Source organism: Schistocerca gregaria, chromosome 2, assembly GCF_023897955.1.
Source record: "Schistocerca gregaria isolate iqSchGreg1 chromosome 2, iqSchGreg1.2, whole genome shotgun sequence".
In the NCBI taxonomy this organism is placed as follows: Eukaryota; Metazoa; Arthropoda; class Insecta; order Orthoptera; family Acrididae; genus Schistocerca; species Schistocerca gregaria.
Window position 1 is genome coordinate 381094493 of NC_064921.1, and position 20474 is coordinate 381114966.

General features: G+C 39.0%; 1 protein-coding gene across 4 annotated transcripts in view; it reads left to right on the top strand.

Annotated features, from left to right (window-relative positions):
* LOC126320573 (hormone-sensitive lipase-like) overlaps window positions 1-20474 on the top strand; it is a 126768-nt gene that overhangs the window by 90318 nt on the left and 15976 nt on the right. Inside the window, exons 9-10 of one of the 4 annotated variants that reach the window (XR_007558148.1) lie at window positions 14936-15132; window positions 16021-16107. Coding sequence is in view for 3 of the 4 variants with exons in the window: in XM_049994039.1 (XP_049849996.1) it covers window positions 14983-15138; window positions 16021-16198 (334 nt within the window). In the remaining variant the exon portion in view is untranslated. Of the gene's footprint in view, window positions 1-14935; window positions 15139-16020; window positions 16199-20474 lie in introns of those variants that run through there. The other 3 variants (XM_049994039.1, XM_049994047.1, XM_049994055.1) reach the window with 3 other exon arrangements.

Consider the following 20474-nt stretch of genomic DNA (forward strand, 5'->3'; position numbering starts at 1 on the left):
TAGTTCAGTAATTTTCACATCTTTCAACACCGGATTTCTTTGGGATTGGAATTATTATATTCTTCTTGAAGTCTGAGGGTATTTCGCCTGTCTCGTACATCTTGCCTACCAGATGGTAGAGTTTTGTCAGGACTGGCTCTCCGAAGGCCTTCAGTAGTTCCAATGGAATGTTGTCTACTCCGGGGGCCTTGTTTCGACTCAGGTCTTTCAGTGCTCTGTCAAACTCTTCAAGCAGTATCATATGTCCCATTTCATCTTAATCCAAATCCTCTTCCATTTCCATAATACTGTCCTCAAGTACATCACCCTTGTATAGACCCTCTATATATTCCTTCCACCTTTCTGCTTTCCCTTCTTTGCTTAGAAATGGGTTTTCATCTGAGCTCTTGATATTCGTGCAACTGGTTCTCCTTTCTCCAAAGGTCTCTTTGATTTTCCTGTATGCAGTATCTATCTTATCCCTAGTGAGATAAGCCTCTAGGTCCTTACATTTTTCCTCTAGCCAACCCTGCTTAGCCATTTTGCACTTCCTGTCGATATCATTTTTTAAACGTTTGTATTCCTTTATGCCTGCTTCATTGCCTGCATTTTTATATTTTCTTCTTTCATCAACTTAATTCAATATTTCTTTTGTTAGCCAAGGGTTTCTACTAGCTCTCATCTTTTTACCTATTTGACCATCTGCTGCCTTCACTATTTAATCCCTCAAAGTTACCCATTCTTCTTCTACTGTATTTCGTTCCCCCATTCATGTCAATTGTTCCCTTATGCTCTCCTTGAAACTCTGTACAACCTCTGGATCTTTCAGTTTATCCAGGTCTCACTTCCTGAAATTCCCACCTTTTCGCAGTTTCTTCAGTTTTAATCTACAGTTTATAACCAATAGATTGTGGTCAGAGTTCACATCTGCCCCTGGAAATGTCTTACAATTTAAAACCTGGTTCCTAAATCTCTGTCTTACCATTATATAACCTATCTGATACCTTTTTGTATCTCCAGGGTTCTTCCATGTATACAACCTTCTTTCATGATTCTTAAACCAAGTGTTAGCTATGATTAAGTTATGCTCTGCGCAAAATTTTAGCAGGAGCCTTACTCTTTCATTTTTTAGTCAATCCATATTCGCCTACTATGTTTCCTTCTCTCCCTTTTCCTACACTTGAATTCCAGTCACCCATGACTATTAAATTTTTGTCTCCGTTCACTACCTAAATAATTTCTTTTATATCATCATACATTTCTTCAATTTCTTAGTCATCTGCAGAGCTAGTTGGCATATAAACTTGTACTACTATAATAGGCGTGGGCTTCGTGTCTATCTTGGCCACAGTAATGCGTTCACTATGCTGTTTGTAGTAACTTACCCGTACTCCTACTTTTTAATTCATTATTAAACCTACTCCTGCATTACCCCTATTTGATTTTGTATTTACAACCCTGTGTTCACCTGACCAAAAGTCTTGTTCCTCCTGCCACCAAACTTCACTAATTCCCACTATATCTAACTTTAACCTATCCATTTCCCTTTTTAAATTTTCTAACCTACCTGCCCGATTAAGGGATGTGACATTCCACGCTCCTGTCCGTAGAACGCTAGTTTTCTTTCTCCTAATAATGATGTCCCCCTGAGTAGTCCCCGCCCAGAGATCCGAATGGGGGACTATGTTACCTCCGGAATATTTTACCCAAGAGGACACCATCATCATTTAACCATACAGTAAAGCTGCGTGCCCTCAGGAAAAATTACGGCTGTAGTTTCCCCCTTGCTTTCAGCCGTTCGCAGTACCGGAACAGCATGGCTATTTTGGTTAGTGTTACAAGGCCAGATCGGTCAATCATCCAGACTGTTGCCCCTGCAACTACTGAAAAGGCTGCTGTCCCTCTTCAGGAACCACACATTTATCTGGCCTGTCAACAGATACCCCTCCGTTGTGGTTGCACCTACCTGCATCGTTGAGGCAAGCAAGCCTCCCCATCAACGCCAAGGTCCGTGGTTCATGGGCGGGATTTTCCTTGCTGTTAACAGAGAATTAGTATCACGCTTAATGGCATTCCTACTTTGATAAGTATGTGGAGCCCATACTTTTGTCCTTAGATTTGTAGTGGTCCTTATCTACTTAGCAGGTACCACTAATTACTAGATTGAAATAATTTCAAGCTATTGTAGTATGAGTATCTTTCTTGGGGCATGCCATGATTTTTACTAGAGTTTATGTAAGAATACAATGGAACTAAAATATTGTATGTACTTACTTTTAACTTGGTTTTTCAGTTTGTTTTCCATTGGCTTAGAGAATAAATCCCCCAAATGTGTGGGGAGGGGAGGGGGGGTGCTGTGTTATTTAGTTCCTCTTTCATCTCTAGTCACTATCATTTACATTTTTGAAAAAAGAGGGGGGAGGGGGATATGTTGTGCTATGTTTGAGTCAATATTAAACTGTAGGCCCCTTATACCTGGCTGGGGAAGTCAGTTCAGAGGTTAAAGGAAGGCAATGGCACATACTGCCTTTGGAGGGATCACAACTTGTAACATAATGTGCTGTTTACGCTGATAATAGAGTTAAGGACAGATATGTCTCACTGATTTCTCAAAGTTTAAAACATTTTGTTTGGGTCAGTAGATGCGTGCCACGATGCCTGACAACTTGCTTTTGTTAACATGTTTGAATTTTAAAACCTGTTGTACTTAGTTGCAGTACATTTTAAACATCTTCTAATATCCATTACTATTAGAAGTGAAATCTAGTTATGGGGTATCGTACATCTAAAAAGAACAGTTTTCACTGTGGGTGTTTGTATAAGCCATTTAGCAACACTATCACATTTGAGAAAACACTTAACTATTCTTGCAGTGTCCAAGAGCATAGTTTTGTCATGCAACCCTCCTAGCAGGACACAGAGTAGTTGCAGTGGCTACTATATGAAGACAAATATTGAATAAAATTGTTAAGTTTCTTTATTGCAGTGATAATATATACATTTTGTTACTCAGCAGTATTCTAAGCAGTATTTGATATAATCAATACTTAGAAGTTTTAAGGCGAACAGCGATGTGTGAACACACACACACACACACACACACACACACACACACACACACACACACACATTGTGAAATTGTGAAGCAGTACATCAGCTGTAGCTGCAGTATTCTACTGCTTGTGCTTGTTTGTGTATCCATCTGCAATCCAGTGCTTGTAGTGTACAGTGAATGACTTTTCTTCTTGCAAAGCATGTATGGATTTGATTTTTAAGTTAGTTTTAAGGTAGTAAGAGGGTGTGATATAATAAGTATGTCAGATTTCAGAAAGTGTACATACCATTCTAACAGCTGCAAATAAAACTGGTAGAACTGGAACTGTGAACTGACTGAAGTAACATGCCATAGTAGATGTAGCCTCTTGCCTCCCCCCACCCCTCCATCTGCACACCTCTCTCTTTCATTGTAAATTGTAAATAATGTCTGTCTGTCTGTCTGTCTTGGAAAAAGAAAAATTCCTAGAAAAGATGTAACCTTGTAACATCATAACGGTTGCATCAGATATCCTTTATTCCTTCCCCCCCCTCCCCTCCCCCCTCCCTCCCTCCCCTCCCTCCCTCCCTCCCTCCTTCCCTCCCTCCTTCCCCCCCTCCTTCCCCCCCTCCCTCCCTCCTTCCCCCCCTCCCCTCCCAAGTTTTTTTAAAGTCTCACTCCTTGTGTCTTTTTATTTCACTGGCACATTTGTAGATATATATTGAATTTGTACTCCTTTTTGAATTGCCTATATTTTTATATCTCTATTTTAAGACTTTTCTGTACACATGATTTGCCTGTTATTAACTCAGATCAATGTAATTTCATTTGCTTTCAGCAGTCAGTGGATGACTTCCTTCTGTTTGCCTCCCGTAATTGTGGGACTTATGTCTGCATACATCTGTAGATATTCAGACACTCATTTCTTGGGTATACAGTTATGCTAAATAAGAAACTGAATGTGATAAATTCCACAGCCAATTGCATTCATTGTTAATGTGTGTGTGCCCACACAGAATATCCCTGTTTGTTACAAAAAACTGTAAATACTTAAATAAAACTTTGTGTGTTGCTGGTGTGTGTGTGTGTGTGTGTGTGTGTGTGTGTGTGTGTGTGTGTGTGTGTGTGTGTGTATGTGAGAGAGAGAGAGAGAGAGAGAGAGAGAGAGTTGGTCAAGCAAATGAGCTTATTTGTTTGCTGACTTAAAATATTTAAAACTTTGCTGTGAGTAGCCTGCTTTCTCATGTACTGGAGATGTTGTTATTGCTGAAAGAGCTTAATTTGTTTCTATCAAAGAAGCAATGAAATAGGGTAGAAAATTTCTGACCGTATATTGTGGAGGGTCTTGTCCAGTTACATGTGAGATGTCTCGCAGATTGGCTTTTTCAAGCCGAATGTTACTACTTGTGGTGCTGCTGCTTTGAGTATGCTTCCTGCATTGACAAATAATTTATTTTCAGTGTCCTACGTAGCAGAGATGCTGAGTTGCAGCTCAGTATCTCCGCTATATGGTGAGTAGCAGCTATCCTTTTCATAATATTGATACACTCCTTCCTGGCTTTTCCATTGTTTTATTTTCAATTCCGTTTTATGTAAAATAATTCAGAAAATTGATTTGGGTCAATTACAGTACTGTGAATGATGCTATATCCGGAGTTGATTGGGAATGGAAACACATTTCAAAATTTTCGGTGAACAGAAAAAATTACCACAGCCAAACAGCTCCCCTTCCCCTTCCCCCCTTCCCCCCTTCCCCCTTCCCCCCATGTGTCCCTACTGGTTATCCTGTTGTGGCTGGGTACAGTGCTCCCACTGACATTCCAAACTATTGTCTGTTACCTCACATCTGACATTCAACACACGGCTCAGTTTTTCACTGCATTTCCACAGTTCCTGTCCTTTTACCACCAGACTCCTGTCCCGTTACCACCATCTACATCTACATACATACTCTGCAAGCCCCTGTATGAAGCATGGCAGAGGGTATCCTGTCTCAATACCTGTCACTTCACTTGCTGTTCCACTTGCAAATAGAATGAGGGGGAAAGCATCTGTCTGTATGTCTCCATATAAGCCCTAATTTCTCTCATCTTCATATTGTTTATGTGAAACCTATGTTGGTAACAGTAGAATCATTCTGCCATCAGCTTCAAATGCCAGTTCTCTGAATTTTCTCAATAGCATTATCAAAAAGAATGTCCCTTCCCTTCCCTTCCTGAAGCAGCTCCATTATATTTGAGTGTTGTTGAGACCTACTGCTAACAAATCTAACCATCCACCTCCAAATTTGTTCGATGTCTTCCATTAATCCAAATTGGTGCAGATCCCAAACACTAGAGGAGTACTCAAGAATGGGTTGCACTAGTGTCTTATATGCTGTCTCCTTTACAGATGAACTACACTTTCCTAAAATTCTCCCAGTTCCCCCATTAATTTAACTTTCAAAACTCAAGTTTATAAACAACTTGTTATACTACCATTTATACTCCTTACACCATCTTAAGTCAAGTTATTTATGGGCCATCTGGAGGAGGAGTCTTTCTTACTGACTCAGCACTTAAAACCCTTTCTTGTTCAGATTCATGATGACATTTTCATGATATAGTCCCATGGCAGGGACAGCCTTTGCCCTTTTGTCAATGTTTACTCCCAAATCTGTTTCACCTGGTCTTCCTCAAGTTAGCAAGCCACCTTCCTAGACGTCGATATTCACCTCAGATGGCTCCATAAATATATGTCCACATCAAGCATACCAACCACCAACAGTATCTCCAACTTGATAGCTATCACTTGTTTCATGTGAAAGTCTCTTCCTTACTACACACCACCTGTAAACAGTGCATCTGCAGTGGGTAGCAGAAGTTGCTGAATTATACCAAGAACCTTACCAGAGATTTGATTGACAAACAGTATCCCATCCTGCTCATCCACAAACAGATTCCCTTTTCGGTGCCCACCCAATCTGTCCCCATACACCTACCAACCACCTCCTACCACAGTCCACTCAAAAGAATTTCTTACCCAATAAAAGACAGGGCCATATGTGAAAGTAGCTTTGTAATATATCAGTGTTATGAAAATGATAGTTTCTATTCACCATATAGTGTAGATGGTGAGTCACAGATAGGCACAACAAAAAAACTGACAGAAAGTGGGCTTTCAGCCAACAAGGCTTCATCAAAAATAGACAAGACACACAGACACTCATGCGCAAATGCAACTTGCACACATATGACCACAGTCTCTGCCAGTTGAAGCCAGATTACAAGCAGCAGTGCATGATGGGAGAGGCAACTGGGTGGTGGAGGTAAAGAGGAAGGTAGAGCAGAGCAGCAAGGGGGAACAATAGCAAGGTAGGTGTGGGGTCAGGAAAGTGCTGCTTGTAGGAGTGTACAGAGGTGAGGTGAAGAGAGGGTAGACAGATGGCAGGGGAAGGGTGGGAGCTATATGGTGAGTAGCAAGTACCCTTTTCATAATATTGTTGCATTCCATCCCCAATTTTCTATTGTTTCATGTTATATATTGACAATATTATGAAAATGATAGGTTGCTCCTCCCCGTAAAGATGACATGTTGCGTTGCAGATGCGCACAGCAAAAAGACTATTAGACACTGAGCTTTCATCCAAAGTCTGCCTCATAAAGGACACACACACACACACACACACACACACACACACACACACACACACACACACACACATATGTTATCTCTGGCCTGAGCATGACAAGTAACCAACTGTCTACTCACATGACTTCAACTACTTCATTAATGGGCCATTTGGGTACACCCTCCCAGCACAAGTTTCTCTGAACTGCACACGTGGGAATTCTCTCCAGCGTATCCTGCTTTCTCGCAGTTCCTCTAGCTGAATCCTCTGCTTACCTATTACCCATGACCTTACCTTACCTTACCTTACCTTACCTTACCTTACCTTACCTTACCTTACCTTACCTTACCTTTATTATTCTGTCTGCACCATTCCTTTCCTGTCCAGATTATGTATTGCTTTCTCCCACAACTCTTCCTCCCTCTCCCTACCTCCCCATGTGGGCATTCTCTCACCTTGTTTCTCCCTCCACTCACTTCATAAATTTCGTGCCCATACAATGCAAACATTTCTCATATAATTTGTCTGTGGATAGATAATGTGTAATGTCCTCTATGTCTGATCTCATATTGACGCAAGAAGCAATTGATCTCAAAAAGTTGTATGGTTATTTTTGTGAAAATGAGTTTATATATGCTAGGAATGGACATTAGATTTAGCTTTTAAAATAAAGGTTTGCAGTGTTGTTTGTTTTTTTATTCCCATGAATTCTTAAATGACCTTTTTCTGTGGTCTGAAAGTTTTGAGTAGGTTAGTTATCTCAGAAAGTTATGCTATACATAAGGACTGGAACAAAATATGCAAAATAAAAATAGCACACAATGTTGTTACACCTATATTTGAAGATGGTAACTGTTCTTGAAAGAACAGGTACCATTGATGACCATGCAGCTACTCTAGAATAAATTATAATTAAGTGAAACTCTCAGCTGCCGACAGGTGTTGCTGACATACCTCGATGGGGACAGTTGAAAATGTGTGCCCCGACTGGGACTTGAACCTTGGATCTCCTGCTTACATGGCAGACAATCTATCCATCTGAGCCACTGAGGACACAGATGAATAGGGTGACTGCAGGGACTTATACCCTGCACACTTCCCGTGTATAGATTGTGGACAGTTGGGAATGTGGGTCTCACGGGAAGCGTGCAAGGGATAAGTCCCTGCAGTCGCCCTATTCGTCTGTGTTCTCAGTGGCTCAGATGAATTGTGTGTCTGCCATGTATGCAGGAGATCCTGGGTTTGAGTCCCGGTCAGGTGGCACATTTTCAACTGTCCCCATCGAGGTATATCAACACCACCTGTCTGCAGCTGAAGCCTTAAATTAATTATCATTTGTTACACCTAGCTTGACAATGTGAAACAATTTTTGGGATGCTGTTAACATCTACGACAAAATGTTGAAGATGTCTTCCAATACTACTCTTACTCATCATTGTGGACCAGACTTGGCATAAGCACACGTTCATATGCAAAAGGTGAACAACTGGGTTTTGGTAACAGATCATTTTATGCTCAGGCATGAAGGGTTGAAAAAATTTATCTTTTAACTGCCCATTGCAGCAGCATCTCCAACAACTCCTAATGTGTGCTTCAATAAAACACTTCTTAAACAAGCTTCTGAATTATGCATTCAGATTTTAGTGTTTCTTCTCTTCAACAAAGTGGCATTTGGTCAAACAGATTAATACACCACCACTGGTGTCCAAAACTTAAGAGTGAATGTGACTTTCATATGATATGTTGCTGCCAAGTAATGTAGCTCAATGAAACTTTGTCCATACATAGAGAGAATTGTTACATTATAGTGTAGATTATAACTGTATGGGATGAACAGAATGACACTTTCATTTGTAGCCAATAATTAAACTGAAGTCAACATGATTCGTGGTGATCTCATGAACGCAATATAAGGTAGGGCATGGTTCTTAACCCTTTTGCTCCTACAGATGTGCTTGACATAGGCCTTGAAGTGTGCAGTGTTTTTATGGACTAAGCCAACAGTCTGTGCCGGGACCCTTTGTGTCCATGATTGCTTCCTCCTTGTTATATTACCAGTGCCAGCCTCCTGCTGCTGTGCCTAATATTTCACAGGTAACTTGCAACAAAAAGCTGTAGAATCTGTGCATTCACTCCGTCCATTCTCCATATTGTCTTTGCTATTGGTGCATGCTAGCACAATAAATTATTTGCAGACAATTCACGAGTGAAATCAAGTTCTTGCTAAAAATAACATTTTGATGCATGTTTAGAGTATATACACAAAATTAATTATCTGGCAGAATTCCATGTCAGAAATGAATGTGCTAGAATACAAAATCTTTCCTTTATGTCAGAAAAATTTGATCACATCATAAAGAGATGAATCTGCATAATTTTTAATTGGCTTATACTGTGTGTGCTGTGTATTTATTTCATGCTTGGGACAGATACTGCTTCATATGATGAATCTGGTTCATATTCTGCCAGCACACTATTTCATCTAGGAGAAACTTCAAACTCGAAACCTTGAAGCTCTTGAATTCTTTTTGCAATGTGCATTACTTACTTTCAATCCTTTCACACATCCCTAGACAACTTTCACAGCCCAAAATCACTATATCCAAATAAATTTGTCTGAGTTACCTGCTAATAATTTTAGCATGTCATAAGCAGATGAAAATGTACAATTTTTCTTTTGCTGGCATAATATGTGCTATGTAATTACATCACGTGCAAAATTCACTGTGAAACTGAACTAAAGAATAACTTTTTTTGAAACCCCATAATTGTTTTCCTTTGCAATACAGAAGTTTGAAGTTTGACTCAAAGGTACTCAAAGGGTGTCTGTAATGGTGCAAAAATGTGGCATTCTGTGACATCAGCCTTGGGTTCGACAACGTTTTAAACAGCAAAGTATTGACATGAGAGGAAAAAAGATCAGAGCTGAGAGTTTCAGGTGATGTGTAAGATGGGCTGATGATGTCACATTGGCACCAAATTGCATCACAATTCTGCCTACCACCACCGTAGACATTTCACTTGATGGGAAGGTCATTACACATCTTCTTACTCACATTTTACCTCTTTTTTTGACGTCTCTGCTATGGAGGTCAGAATAGTGGCACTCAGTATTTAAATCACACTGTTTTCTTATGGGTGGCTTGGAAAAATCTGACACATCGCTACTCAGAACTGTCACAAAAAAGCTTCAGAGGGAGGTAGAAAGAGCGTCAATGAAACAACCCCTTTCACTGAGGTGTTGATACCCACATATTTTGAAGTAAAAAACAAAGTTCTCTCTGTGATGAGCAACAGGACGACATTTTGACAACATCAGATGCTGCTGACACCTCCAGGTGTTTCAGCCCCTCGCTAAGGACATTGTGGGCCTGCGTGCCCATCAGAAGTGATATTACTCCTTTGGAATGCAGCGTTACCATAATTTTTGCTCTTCTGTATGAGTTGGAAGCACTGGGAATCATCCAAAGCACCCTCAGCTAGTAAAGTCTTTTGGGACACTGAAAGGGTTATTCTTTTTTGGTGTCCTCCCTCATAGTGCATCAACCAGCTCTGAAGTATATTGTGCTACACTGAGGAAATTGATAAATTACTTGCAAAAATGCAAATGAACTTCCGCTTATGGCAACACGAGCCTCACACAATTCAACAAAATTGGAAAGTGACTTGAAGCAACAAAGGGTGCATACACTTTTTCAGCCCTCCAGGTTTGTGCCCTCCTGTGTTGTGATCATTGAAGGGTGTGTCATTGACACATGCGTGAATACAGTGGCAAAATGCCCATCTAATAACACTCTCATCTCAACAATACTCTCGGTGATACCTACCCACATTTACTGAGAATTGTAAAAATGTTTCTTCACAGAGAAAACCTGCGAAGTAGCCCTAGGCACCTGCAAGCAGGCAACCACTTGATACCCCTCTGTTCTCAGTTGCCTGGATGCAGGTACATAAGGCTACTTTATAGGTTAGAAATTCTCAGTAAATGTGGGTGGGTGCCACTGAGGGTACTGCCGAACTGAGGGGTCTTGAGGGACATTTGCTATTGTATCCACGCATGTGCCAATGTCGCACCCCTCTGTGATCATGCCACAGGAGAGCTTGAAACTGGAAGAATGAAAAAGCATAAGCATGCTTTGCTGGTTCTTATCATGTTCAATTTTAGTCATATTTTTTTAGGACAATCCATTGTTACTACAATCTGTATACGAGAACAAAAATTGCAGTCGCGCTGCTCCTAAAAGTGGTGCAATCACGTTCAGTGAGGTTAGAGCCCAATAATCTCACTAGAGGAGTTGAAATTCCCAGGGGTGTCCAGCAGTGTCAAAAGTTGTTGAGAGTGTTGTACTGGCACTCATTGTACCAAGAACTATTGGTTTTAACCACAAAATGTTTCAGGAGTCAATGCCCCCTGGAAAGGGGCGGTCTGATTGACGCACTTTGTCACACACTGAGGCCTTTTCATGCCAATTCTGAGTCGTGGTGTACCTCGAATCTTTTCCTTGGCCACCCATAAGAAAACTGTGAGATTTCAACTATGATTGCCGCCGTTCTGACCTCCATCGCAGAAGAGTCAAAAGAAGGGGTGAAATATGGGTAAGATGGGGTTTGACAATTTTCCCTTTGTGTGACACATCTACTGTTGCTTTGGTCAGAATAGTGATGAAATTTGGTGCCAATGTGACATTATTAACACACACTACTGCACCTCAAATGAACTTCTGAGCTCTGTTTTTGTTTCCCCTCACTGCATGTGTCGAACCTTCTTGTTTGAAGGGTCATCGAGCCTAAGAGTGCCACCAAGGGCCACCATACTTGTGCACAATTACAGAGGAAGGTTGTAGACACTGAGAACCAAATTTCAAACTTTGCACTGCAATGGAAGGCAATTATGAGGTTTTGAAAAAGTAATCCTTCAATTCTGCTCTGCAGTGTAGATATAGCATCAACTGAAGCACAAAGTCAGTCTGGTGCCAGCATACTTCATTTGGAAAGATGCACCATAGTGGGGAAACTTAACTGTTTGAATACTTTTTTAAATACTCGGTATATATTTGCCATCCTTCCTTGAGTCCTCAGGCCAAAAATCGGGGTACCTGAATATAATTGTTTCTGCCACATTGGAATAATTTTACCACATTGTAAAGTGATGAATATGTATAGTTTTTTGTTTACTGGTGAAATGTATCCTGTGTATTTACATCAGCCATGGATAGATGGGTAGCATCTGAAACACCAAGTTATTTCATTAGCCAGCAGACTACTTCATGTGAAGGAACTATCTGAATACTTCTTACATTCATTTTATATATTTCCCACGCTTCTTTTTGATCTGGGCTTTGGATTGACACAAACAGTTAAAAACCTCTTTTTATATTGCCTGTTTTTTACATTTTTGTATTTCTTTTCTCATTCTTTTTTAAATAATTTATCCAGAAGTGTTAAATAATTTGAACTAGCAGTTTTAGTTCAAGTGGTTATTAATAACTGCTTGTGTGATAAATCTTGAAACCTGATACAGCACATAATGGTGCATTGCAAGTTTTGCATTAGTCCCTGGTTTCCTGGCACACTTCCTGTTTTGCGGAAACTGTACACCTGTGCATTAGAAAATGTTTATTGGAATATTTACTCACAATGACATCTGAAACATATATCCCTGTAAATGGTAGGGGATTCTCATTATAGGAGTGCCTTCCTCTGCCAGCTTTTCTCTATTCTGTTGCACATTTTTCTAAAATTTACCTAATGAGAGATAGGTGAAACGCTGTGAGTGACATTTTTTTGCTCTGTAACTGACTTGTGGAGAGCATTAGTCTTTAAAATGCCCAATGCATTTCACCTTAGCTTCATGGGATTTGTCAGAACAAGCAGGTCAGGCCATCTACCAAGTATTCTCTTGTTGTAAGACCTGCTCCACTTGCAATGTTCAGTGCAGTCACACATTGTCATCCATAAAAACGAGTTCATGGCCAAATGCACCCTTGGAAAGATGCCTATGGAGAAATACAGTGTCGCAATAATATTGACTGGTGAGTGTACCATGTTCAAAGATTTAGAGGTCAGTATGTCAATGCAACATTATGCCGTCCTATGCCATAACACTTGGACCACCAAGCTGATAATATTTGACAGTGCTTGATTATCTTAATATGGTGAGAGGTGGGAAAATGTAATGTACTTAGGAACACTGTTCTATGTGATTGGTTTGGTAGTGCAGGTGTTATTGTGTGTGGAGTAACAGTATTGCATGGCTTCCTGACTCCCCAAATCTTCAAACATGATACACTCACTAGGCAACATTATTGTCACACTGTACTCTTTCTCCATGTGCATCTTTTTGATAGTGCATTCAGCCCTGAGATCATTTTGATGCTGGACATTTGTGACTGCAGTTAACTGTCCAGGTAGAATAGATCTTGGAATGTGAGGATATTCTTTGTTGGGCTACCCTGCACATTCACCTGACCTGGATGGTCATAGATGAATGTGGACATGCTTCAATACATCTAACAGTTGTCAACTGTGCTGGTGGAGGAATGCAATGCCCTACCACAACTATTCCATACCAACCTTGTGGCCAGCATTGGAACACATTGCAGAGCATGCATTGTCATCCTTGGTGAGCACATGCTCTGTTAAGAACCATGTCCCACCTTTTGTAATTTCCAGGGGACCATCATGAGTTCCAGTGATTTTTTTGTAATTATTGTCTTTGAATAAAAGTTTCATTTCTGCTTGTCTCTTAATGCATATTTCTTTGTTTCATTCTGCACTATACTTCAGCAGTTCTTTCTATATGTTACTTAGCACTGACACATCATGCAAAAGTTAACTAAAAATTTTTTGGCAAATAGCATCTTGTTTCATATTCTTCACAGTGACCTCACCTCTCTACTCTCATACAGTCTGTCACTCTTCGTGTCCTACTAGTTTGAGTAGCAACTGACTGTTGGCACAGTGGGAATCAGCAAGGTAATGATTTGGGAACCATTCACCTCACCTCATATGGTGACCTAATTTGTGCTGTTTGTTAAAAGTGTTGTTTAATTTATACACAAATTACATTAATATCAACCATTTTTAGGCAGTTGTTTTATTTGCTGATCTGTGTTGCCCATTTTAATTAATATCTAATTAAAATAGTTTATAAGTTTGGAATATAAGCTTAAAGTTCGTGGTAGATGGTATTAAGACACTAATCTTCCATTCTCATGTCTAGACTACTACCCTTGATCATGATTTCTGCTTACCACATTGTTATTTCTCAAACTGGCAGCTGTGTTCACCTGTGTAAGAATGTTTTCTGCAGCAACTACATCCTGTCATATACTCACGAACTCTTAATGAAAACCTTATGTAACATAATTTACTCTCTCCATTCAATTATTCAAAAATATTGTGATCAGTGTGATCATGTGACCAGAAACATCACACCTTACATAAAACTGAAAAAAGCTTGCTTCGTACATTGAAATTCGGAATACAGAATAAGACCAAAATTATTTAAATGGTTTAAAGTAAATGTAGTACAGTTACGATTCTACAGAAGTGAAAACTGACCCAAACACTAGTCTGTATAAGATGCAGAGAGACTCCAGAATGATATTTTCACTTCACTGTGTGGAAGTAAAGCTGTGAGGATGGGTCATGAGTCACACATGGGTAGCTCAGTCGGTAGAGCACTTGTCCGCAAACGGCAGAGGTCCCAAGTTTGAGGAGTCTTGCACACAGTTTTAATCTGCAGAGAGGCTGTTTGGATGAATATTCTGCAATGTAGAGAAGATTATTTTGGTTTTTGATCCTAGAAAGTATAAATAATGAAGAGAAGAAATTAGTGTCACAAATTCAGCTATGAGATACAGATCTAGTTAGCTTCAACCCTTGTTGTGCCTACCAGAATCTAGGACAGCCAAAACAACAGTGGAGTGCTAACCAGTTGCGGCTTGTGACAGTTAGCATCATATTATTTCAAAGCCAACCTCATAATGGCCATTTCAAAACACTGATCCTTTTTTTATTGATATTGGTCATTTATAATATCCATTTATATTGTAATTTGCTTGCTTTTATTTCTAGCTTATATTGCATCATTCCTCATTGATACAGTGAATGTTTAATTTCACTTTATCTCTTGCCCTTTTTCAGTAAGATATTTGTTCACGTCAACATAACGCATTAGAGTTACCTTGGAAATAAATTTCACAGCATTGTTTATGCTAACAGATGTTTAGGTATGAAGGCTGCAATGTAAATTCCATACTAACGTGGACCATGAGTGTTTATCATTTGGTAATTTTTTCTCCCCTGAGATGTCTGGCACTAAGCAGAAGTGAGGGAGTCTGTTATTCCTCGCCAGTTCCAGATACGTGTCTGAGTTCTTGGAGCGTTATTTGGGTGGTGAAGCTGTTGCCATATCTGAACAGCCTATAGTGCAGCAGCATCAGAATCAGCAGCTACAACAACAGCAGCAGCAGACAATGACAGGACACTGTCTGTCACAGAACAGGTACAAGTGGGTGTTAATTTGGACGAAATGTCTTTTCATTGCCCTTTGTACCAATTATTTTAGTACCAGTAACTAGTATCACTCAATTCATGTAATAGTTTGACTTGAATGTAACAGCTGTCTGTATTCACCATAAAATAACAGCAATGTAAATGAGAATATTTAATGTTATTCATTATAAATAACCAGTCATTGATACTTATAACAGTGTAGGAATTTTGTTTAACTGTGTTTTTATTGATTTTAAACTGGTATATAAATCATCATTTAAAAAGGATAGATTTGTAGGAAGTGGTGGTGAAGGTGATAGAAATAATAATAATAATAATAATAATAATAATAATAATAATAATAATAATGCTATTTCAGGTCTTTTCATAAATATAATAAAATAAATGACTAACAGAGGTGAGTGATTATTTTTCACAGCTTTCGGCAAGCAACTGTTGCATGTGTAATGTTTACTGTGATCAGTTGTGCAACATTCACATTTTTAATTGTTTTATAGGCTTATTAACAGGTGTGTGTGTGTGTGTGTGTGTGTGTGTGTGTGTGTGTGTGTGTGTGTGTGTGTGTAATTGCATGTTATTTAAGGGAATGAATTGTAAGTTTTTGTCTGATTTTTAAATGGCAATTTTATGTTGATAGTGTTGTTCTTTCTTGCTGTAATGTTTCCTTTTATGTATACAGATAAAAGCTGGACCTGTTCTGTAGCTCATTCTGTGCTGGTTTCTCCTCTCTCTCCCTTACTTTTTTTTATTTTTTTACCCGTGTACTGTATGCTGATGCCTTTTTAAGTTGTTCCATAGGTTGTGCTGATTCCTCCAAAGAGTACCACACTTTACCCAGTTACATGCATATCATAGTAAATAGTTCTTGTTTGTGCAGGACCACCAACCATTCAAGATCTCCAGCTGATGTGAACCCTATTAACATGTCTCTGGACTCTATGATGCAGCGTAGTCCGTCAGCAGAATTGTGTTTTACTGTTCCTCCTGATCCTCTGCTGTCACCATACTTAACAAATGACTCTACCCTACAAAAGTTCCCTCCAGTTGGTATTCTGGTGAGTGGCTAAGCTTCAACATCATTTATTTACTGTTACAGAAAAGCATGTAACTTTCAGAATGTAGAAAAACTGTCAGTATATTAAAATTTCCAAAAGTAAGATTTATATTGGAAAATTCTGCATGAAATACACACAGTAGAATCATATATAAAATAGAAAGAAACTTCCACATGGGAAAAATATCTTAAAAACAAAGATTCCAAGACTTACCAAGCGGGAAAGTGCCAGTAGATAGGCACAATGAATAAAAAAAAAACACACAAACACACACACACAGAATTTGAGCTTGCGCAACCGGCGACTGCTTCGTCAGGAAAGAGGGAAGGAAAAGGAAAGATGAAAGGATGTTGGTTTTAGGGGAGAGGGTAAGGAGTCATTCCAATCCCAGGAGTGGAAAGACTTACCTTAGGGGGACACACACATACACACACACACTTCCAAGACTTACCAAGCGAGAAAGCGCCGGTAGACAGGCACAATAAATAAAACACACAAACAATCGCACAAAATATCTAGCTTTCACAACCGACGGTTGCTTCTTCAGGAAAGAGGGAAGGAGAGGGAAAGACGAAAGGATGTGGGTTTTAAGGGAGAGGGTAAGGAGTCATTCCAATCCCGGGAGCAGAAAGACTTACCTTAGGGGGAAAAAAGGACAGGTGTACAATCGCCCGCTCCCGCTCACACACACACACACACACACACACACACACACACACACACACCACACCACACCACACCACACACACACACACACACACACACACACACATTTATAAAGGCCTTTATACAGATGTCTGCTTGTGTCTGTATATGTATGGATGGATTGTGTGTGTGTGTGTGTGTGTGTGTGTGTGTGTGTGTGTGTGTGTGTGTGAAATTTTTCTACCTGCGCTTTCCCGCTTGGTAAAAGTGACCAGGGTGATTCACCTCTTAAAGATGCATGCCTTTGCATGGATCCACTATACAAATTTTAAGCTGTTGTTTTTTTGTTACTATGGTGACAGTGTACTATTTTGAACACCATAGTCTTGGTACAAACCACAGGTTAAAATTTTTATAGTGGATCCATGCAGAGGCATGCACCTTTAAGAGATTAATCACCCTGGTCAGTTTTACACTGCAGCAAGACATGAGAACACTGATGCCTGAAATGAACTACGAAAGGTGTTTTCTCCATTGCAGAAATACGAGGCATCCTTTTTTAAAAGTTAAGTGCAATTTGTAAATATGGCCATTGCAGTCAGCGATTTACACATACAACCTGCAGCAAAACATTCAACTATGAATATGTTTGTCTTTCTTATTTAAAACACAGCACTTATTTGAAAACCATTCTGAAATTGATTAGTTTCACACATCCAAAAATATGAAATTGGTCAAAATTCATTATAGAGAAAAAACACTTCGTACGAATAAAGGTTAGAGCATTTAAAGATGGCCATATTAGTGTTCACAATCAAGTTGTGCAATGTGGTTGATCATCTGTCACCACTGAAGACTTGGTGTAGAAAGTTAATGCAGAAGCTCAAGAATCTGTAGAATGAAGGCATTGAACATCGTTAATGTGACATTCAGGCAAACAATTTCATCCAGAAAAATCACGTCCACTATGTTAAGAGATGGGCTTGAGGTGCTAGTGTGGATTTTTTCCCCTGAGAATAAAACAATCCGTTAGTGAGACCTTAATTCATTGCACTGATCAATACAAAAAGTTGTGTCAAGCTCAACAAAGGGCTTCTTTAGCATGGCAATGTCTACCTACATGTAGCTCAACTAATGCAAGATTTCATTATATACGACCAGTAGATAGTTTAGGATTGAAGGAGACCATTCACCAAAAAGCAGAAGATTGACTTGTTGTTAGTGAAAGAAAGAAAACATGCTAGTTTTCAGAGTAAATCATATTTCTTGGTTGAAAAAAGATTACTCTGAAAGCTAGCAAGTTTTCCTTCTTTTGTGTGTGCCTCTTGATGACTTATATTCTAGTTTTCTGAGAGTGATCTCCTTTAATCCTAAAGTATTTACATTCTGCCAGGACTTCCCTGCAACTATTATATGACTTGGAATGACATGATCACTATATAGCAACAAGTGTGTCCTTGGACTTGGATAGAGAGGGAGTGGCAACAGGTGTGCAACTGCTAGGTGGTTAGTCAAATTATGACAGCATGAAAACATCCGTTCAATAATGGTTGACAATTTGGGCGACAGATTTTGATGAGAATGGAATTATTACGTTGAAAAGTGGTTTAAAGTATAGAGTTTAAAATAAAATTAAAATTGTTTTAAAATACATTGGCATCTAATACAAAAATGGTACTTACTTAAATAACAAATGTATAAAATAAATAACACCTAACATAGATTTGAGCATAATATAAGCAAACATAAATGAATCTTTACATCTCACAAAAATAATTTCATTTAATCCCACATTAACAATATATGAGTGGTTCAACACTGCTAATTCAGGTAACAGAGGTTCATATGAAGGTGATATATGCATTTTTGTTCGTTTGTTTGGAGGGACAAAACATAGATCTTTGATTATCCTGCAATGGGAGCCAGGTCATAAGTGTTTCGATTTTTAGAAAAATGAATCACCAGTGTAAGTAAACAAAAGAAAAAACCTTGTACTGCAAAGACTTTCTGATGTTGCATCAAATGATTTGAAAGAAACTTCACAATATTTCAGTGAGAAACTTGTTCATAATATACAGCCAATGATGATGGTAACAATCTCCTCACAGGAAAATGTAGTGTGCCAGTCCTAAGCAGAAGTCGAGAACAATAGCTCCTGAGTATCACTGTGCTCCATTGAAAGACAATGAAGCAGGTTACTGTGTGCACTTCAGACTCTTAAGGTGCAAAGCAATGGACACTCCCTTGTAGGATTATCCTCTGCATCTGACAAGATTGTGGTAATCAGAAGTGGATCCCAATGTTAGCATTGACTATATTCTGAAGGTGACAAGCAGGTGCTCCATTGAAATACTGTGAAGCTTCAGACACACCAAAGAACACAATACTACAAGGAATCAGCTACATTTGTACATTGGGAAAGCTTTTAACAGCACAATTTATCATCTTTTTATAAAGGGTGTATTTTTACAATTCTGCAAGGCAAATGCTTAATAATAATTGCACATGTATGTGTAATGTTTTTGCCCTATGGTAGGCTCCCAGATTCACAAGAAAAATAATGCCTCCAACTACTTGTTGCAAGAATTACTATTTCTGAGAAGTGAGGGAGTTGCAGGAAGTAAAATATTGTGCATACACATTTCTCTGGCACCTGTAATCATTGAAATTTAATGTAAGTTAATGTATAGTGTTGTGGAAACTGAAACTTTTTTGGGAATTATTGTTTCCTTGGGAAATAATAAACAGCACCAGAAGGGAAAAATGCAAAATTAAATTTTTTGAGTGCCTCCTAAGAACGCAAAAATGTGGAAGTATTCCTGAGGGCATGTTGGAAAGGCAAAGTGTATTTAAAGGAAGAAGTGTGTTTTTTTTCTCCAGTGAAGTAATAACGCTTATTTTGTTCCGTTGATGTAAAAGGTGCCCGAAACCTTTAAAGTTAAAATCGCAAAGGCAGTGCAAGGTCTTAAACATTGAGATGATGTGCTAATGGTTGGAAATGGATGAGCTTCTGACTGACATAAATTACTCTTTATAGCAACAACTTAAGCTCAGAACAGCTCACTGAATTTTGCTACAACTGTCGCACAAAGAGATTGGTAGCAGGGAACCTTCAGTTTTTGTACACCAACAGTGTTGTATAATCTCATAGGGAAAAAAATCATTGGGAGATCCAGGAACCTTGCAGACAGTTGGAAGAGGATCTCACTTCCCAATTCAACAATTAGTATAATACTATTGAAGTGGGATGGTACTGTGTCTTGTGAAAGCCACATTCTCTCGTGGACAACAAGAGATAGAATTCTACCAACAAATCTTGAATTCATTATCTGAAAATGTAATTGTGATTGTGCGAGAAAATAAAAATCATTTTACAAATACAGCAGTCAGTTACTTGCAGACGTTCATTAGGTTGTCATTAACTGATTCTGTGCAGTTCCAGCCCACAAACTGAAAGAAAATTATTGGTGGTGATCTAAGGTGTGTAGCATATGGATTTTGACACAACTGTGGCAGTTAAAAACAGAATCATATTTTAAAGAGGTGTGTAGCATATGGATTTTGACACAACTGTGGCAGTTAAAAACAGAATCATATTTTAAAGAGGCCTCATCTATGAAAGCTACAAATT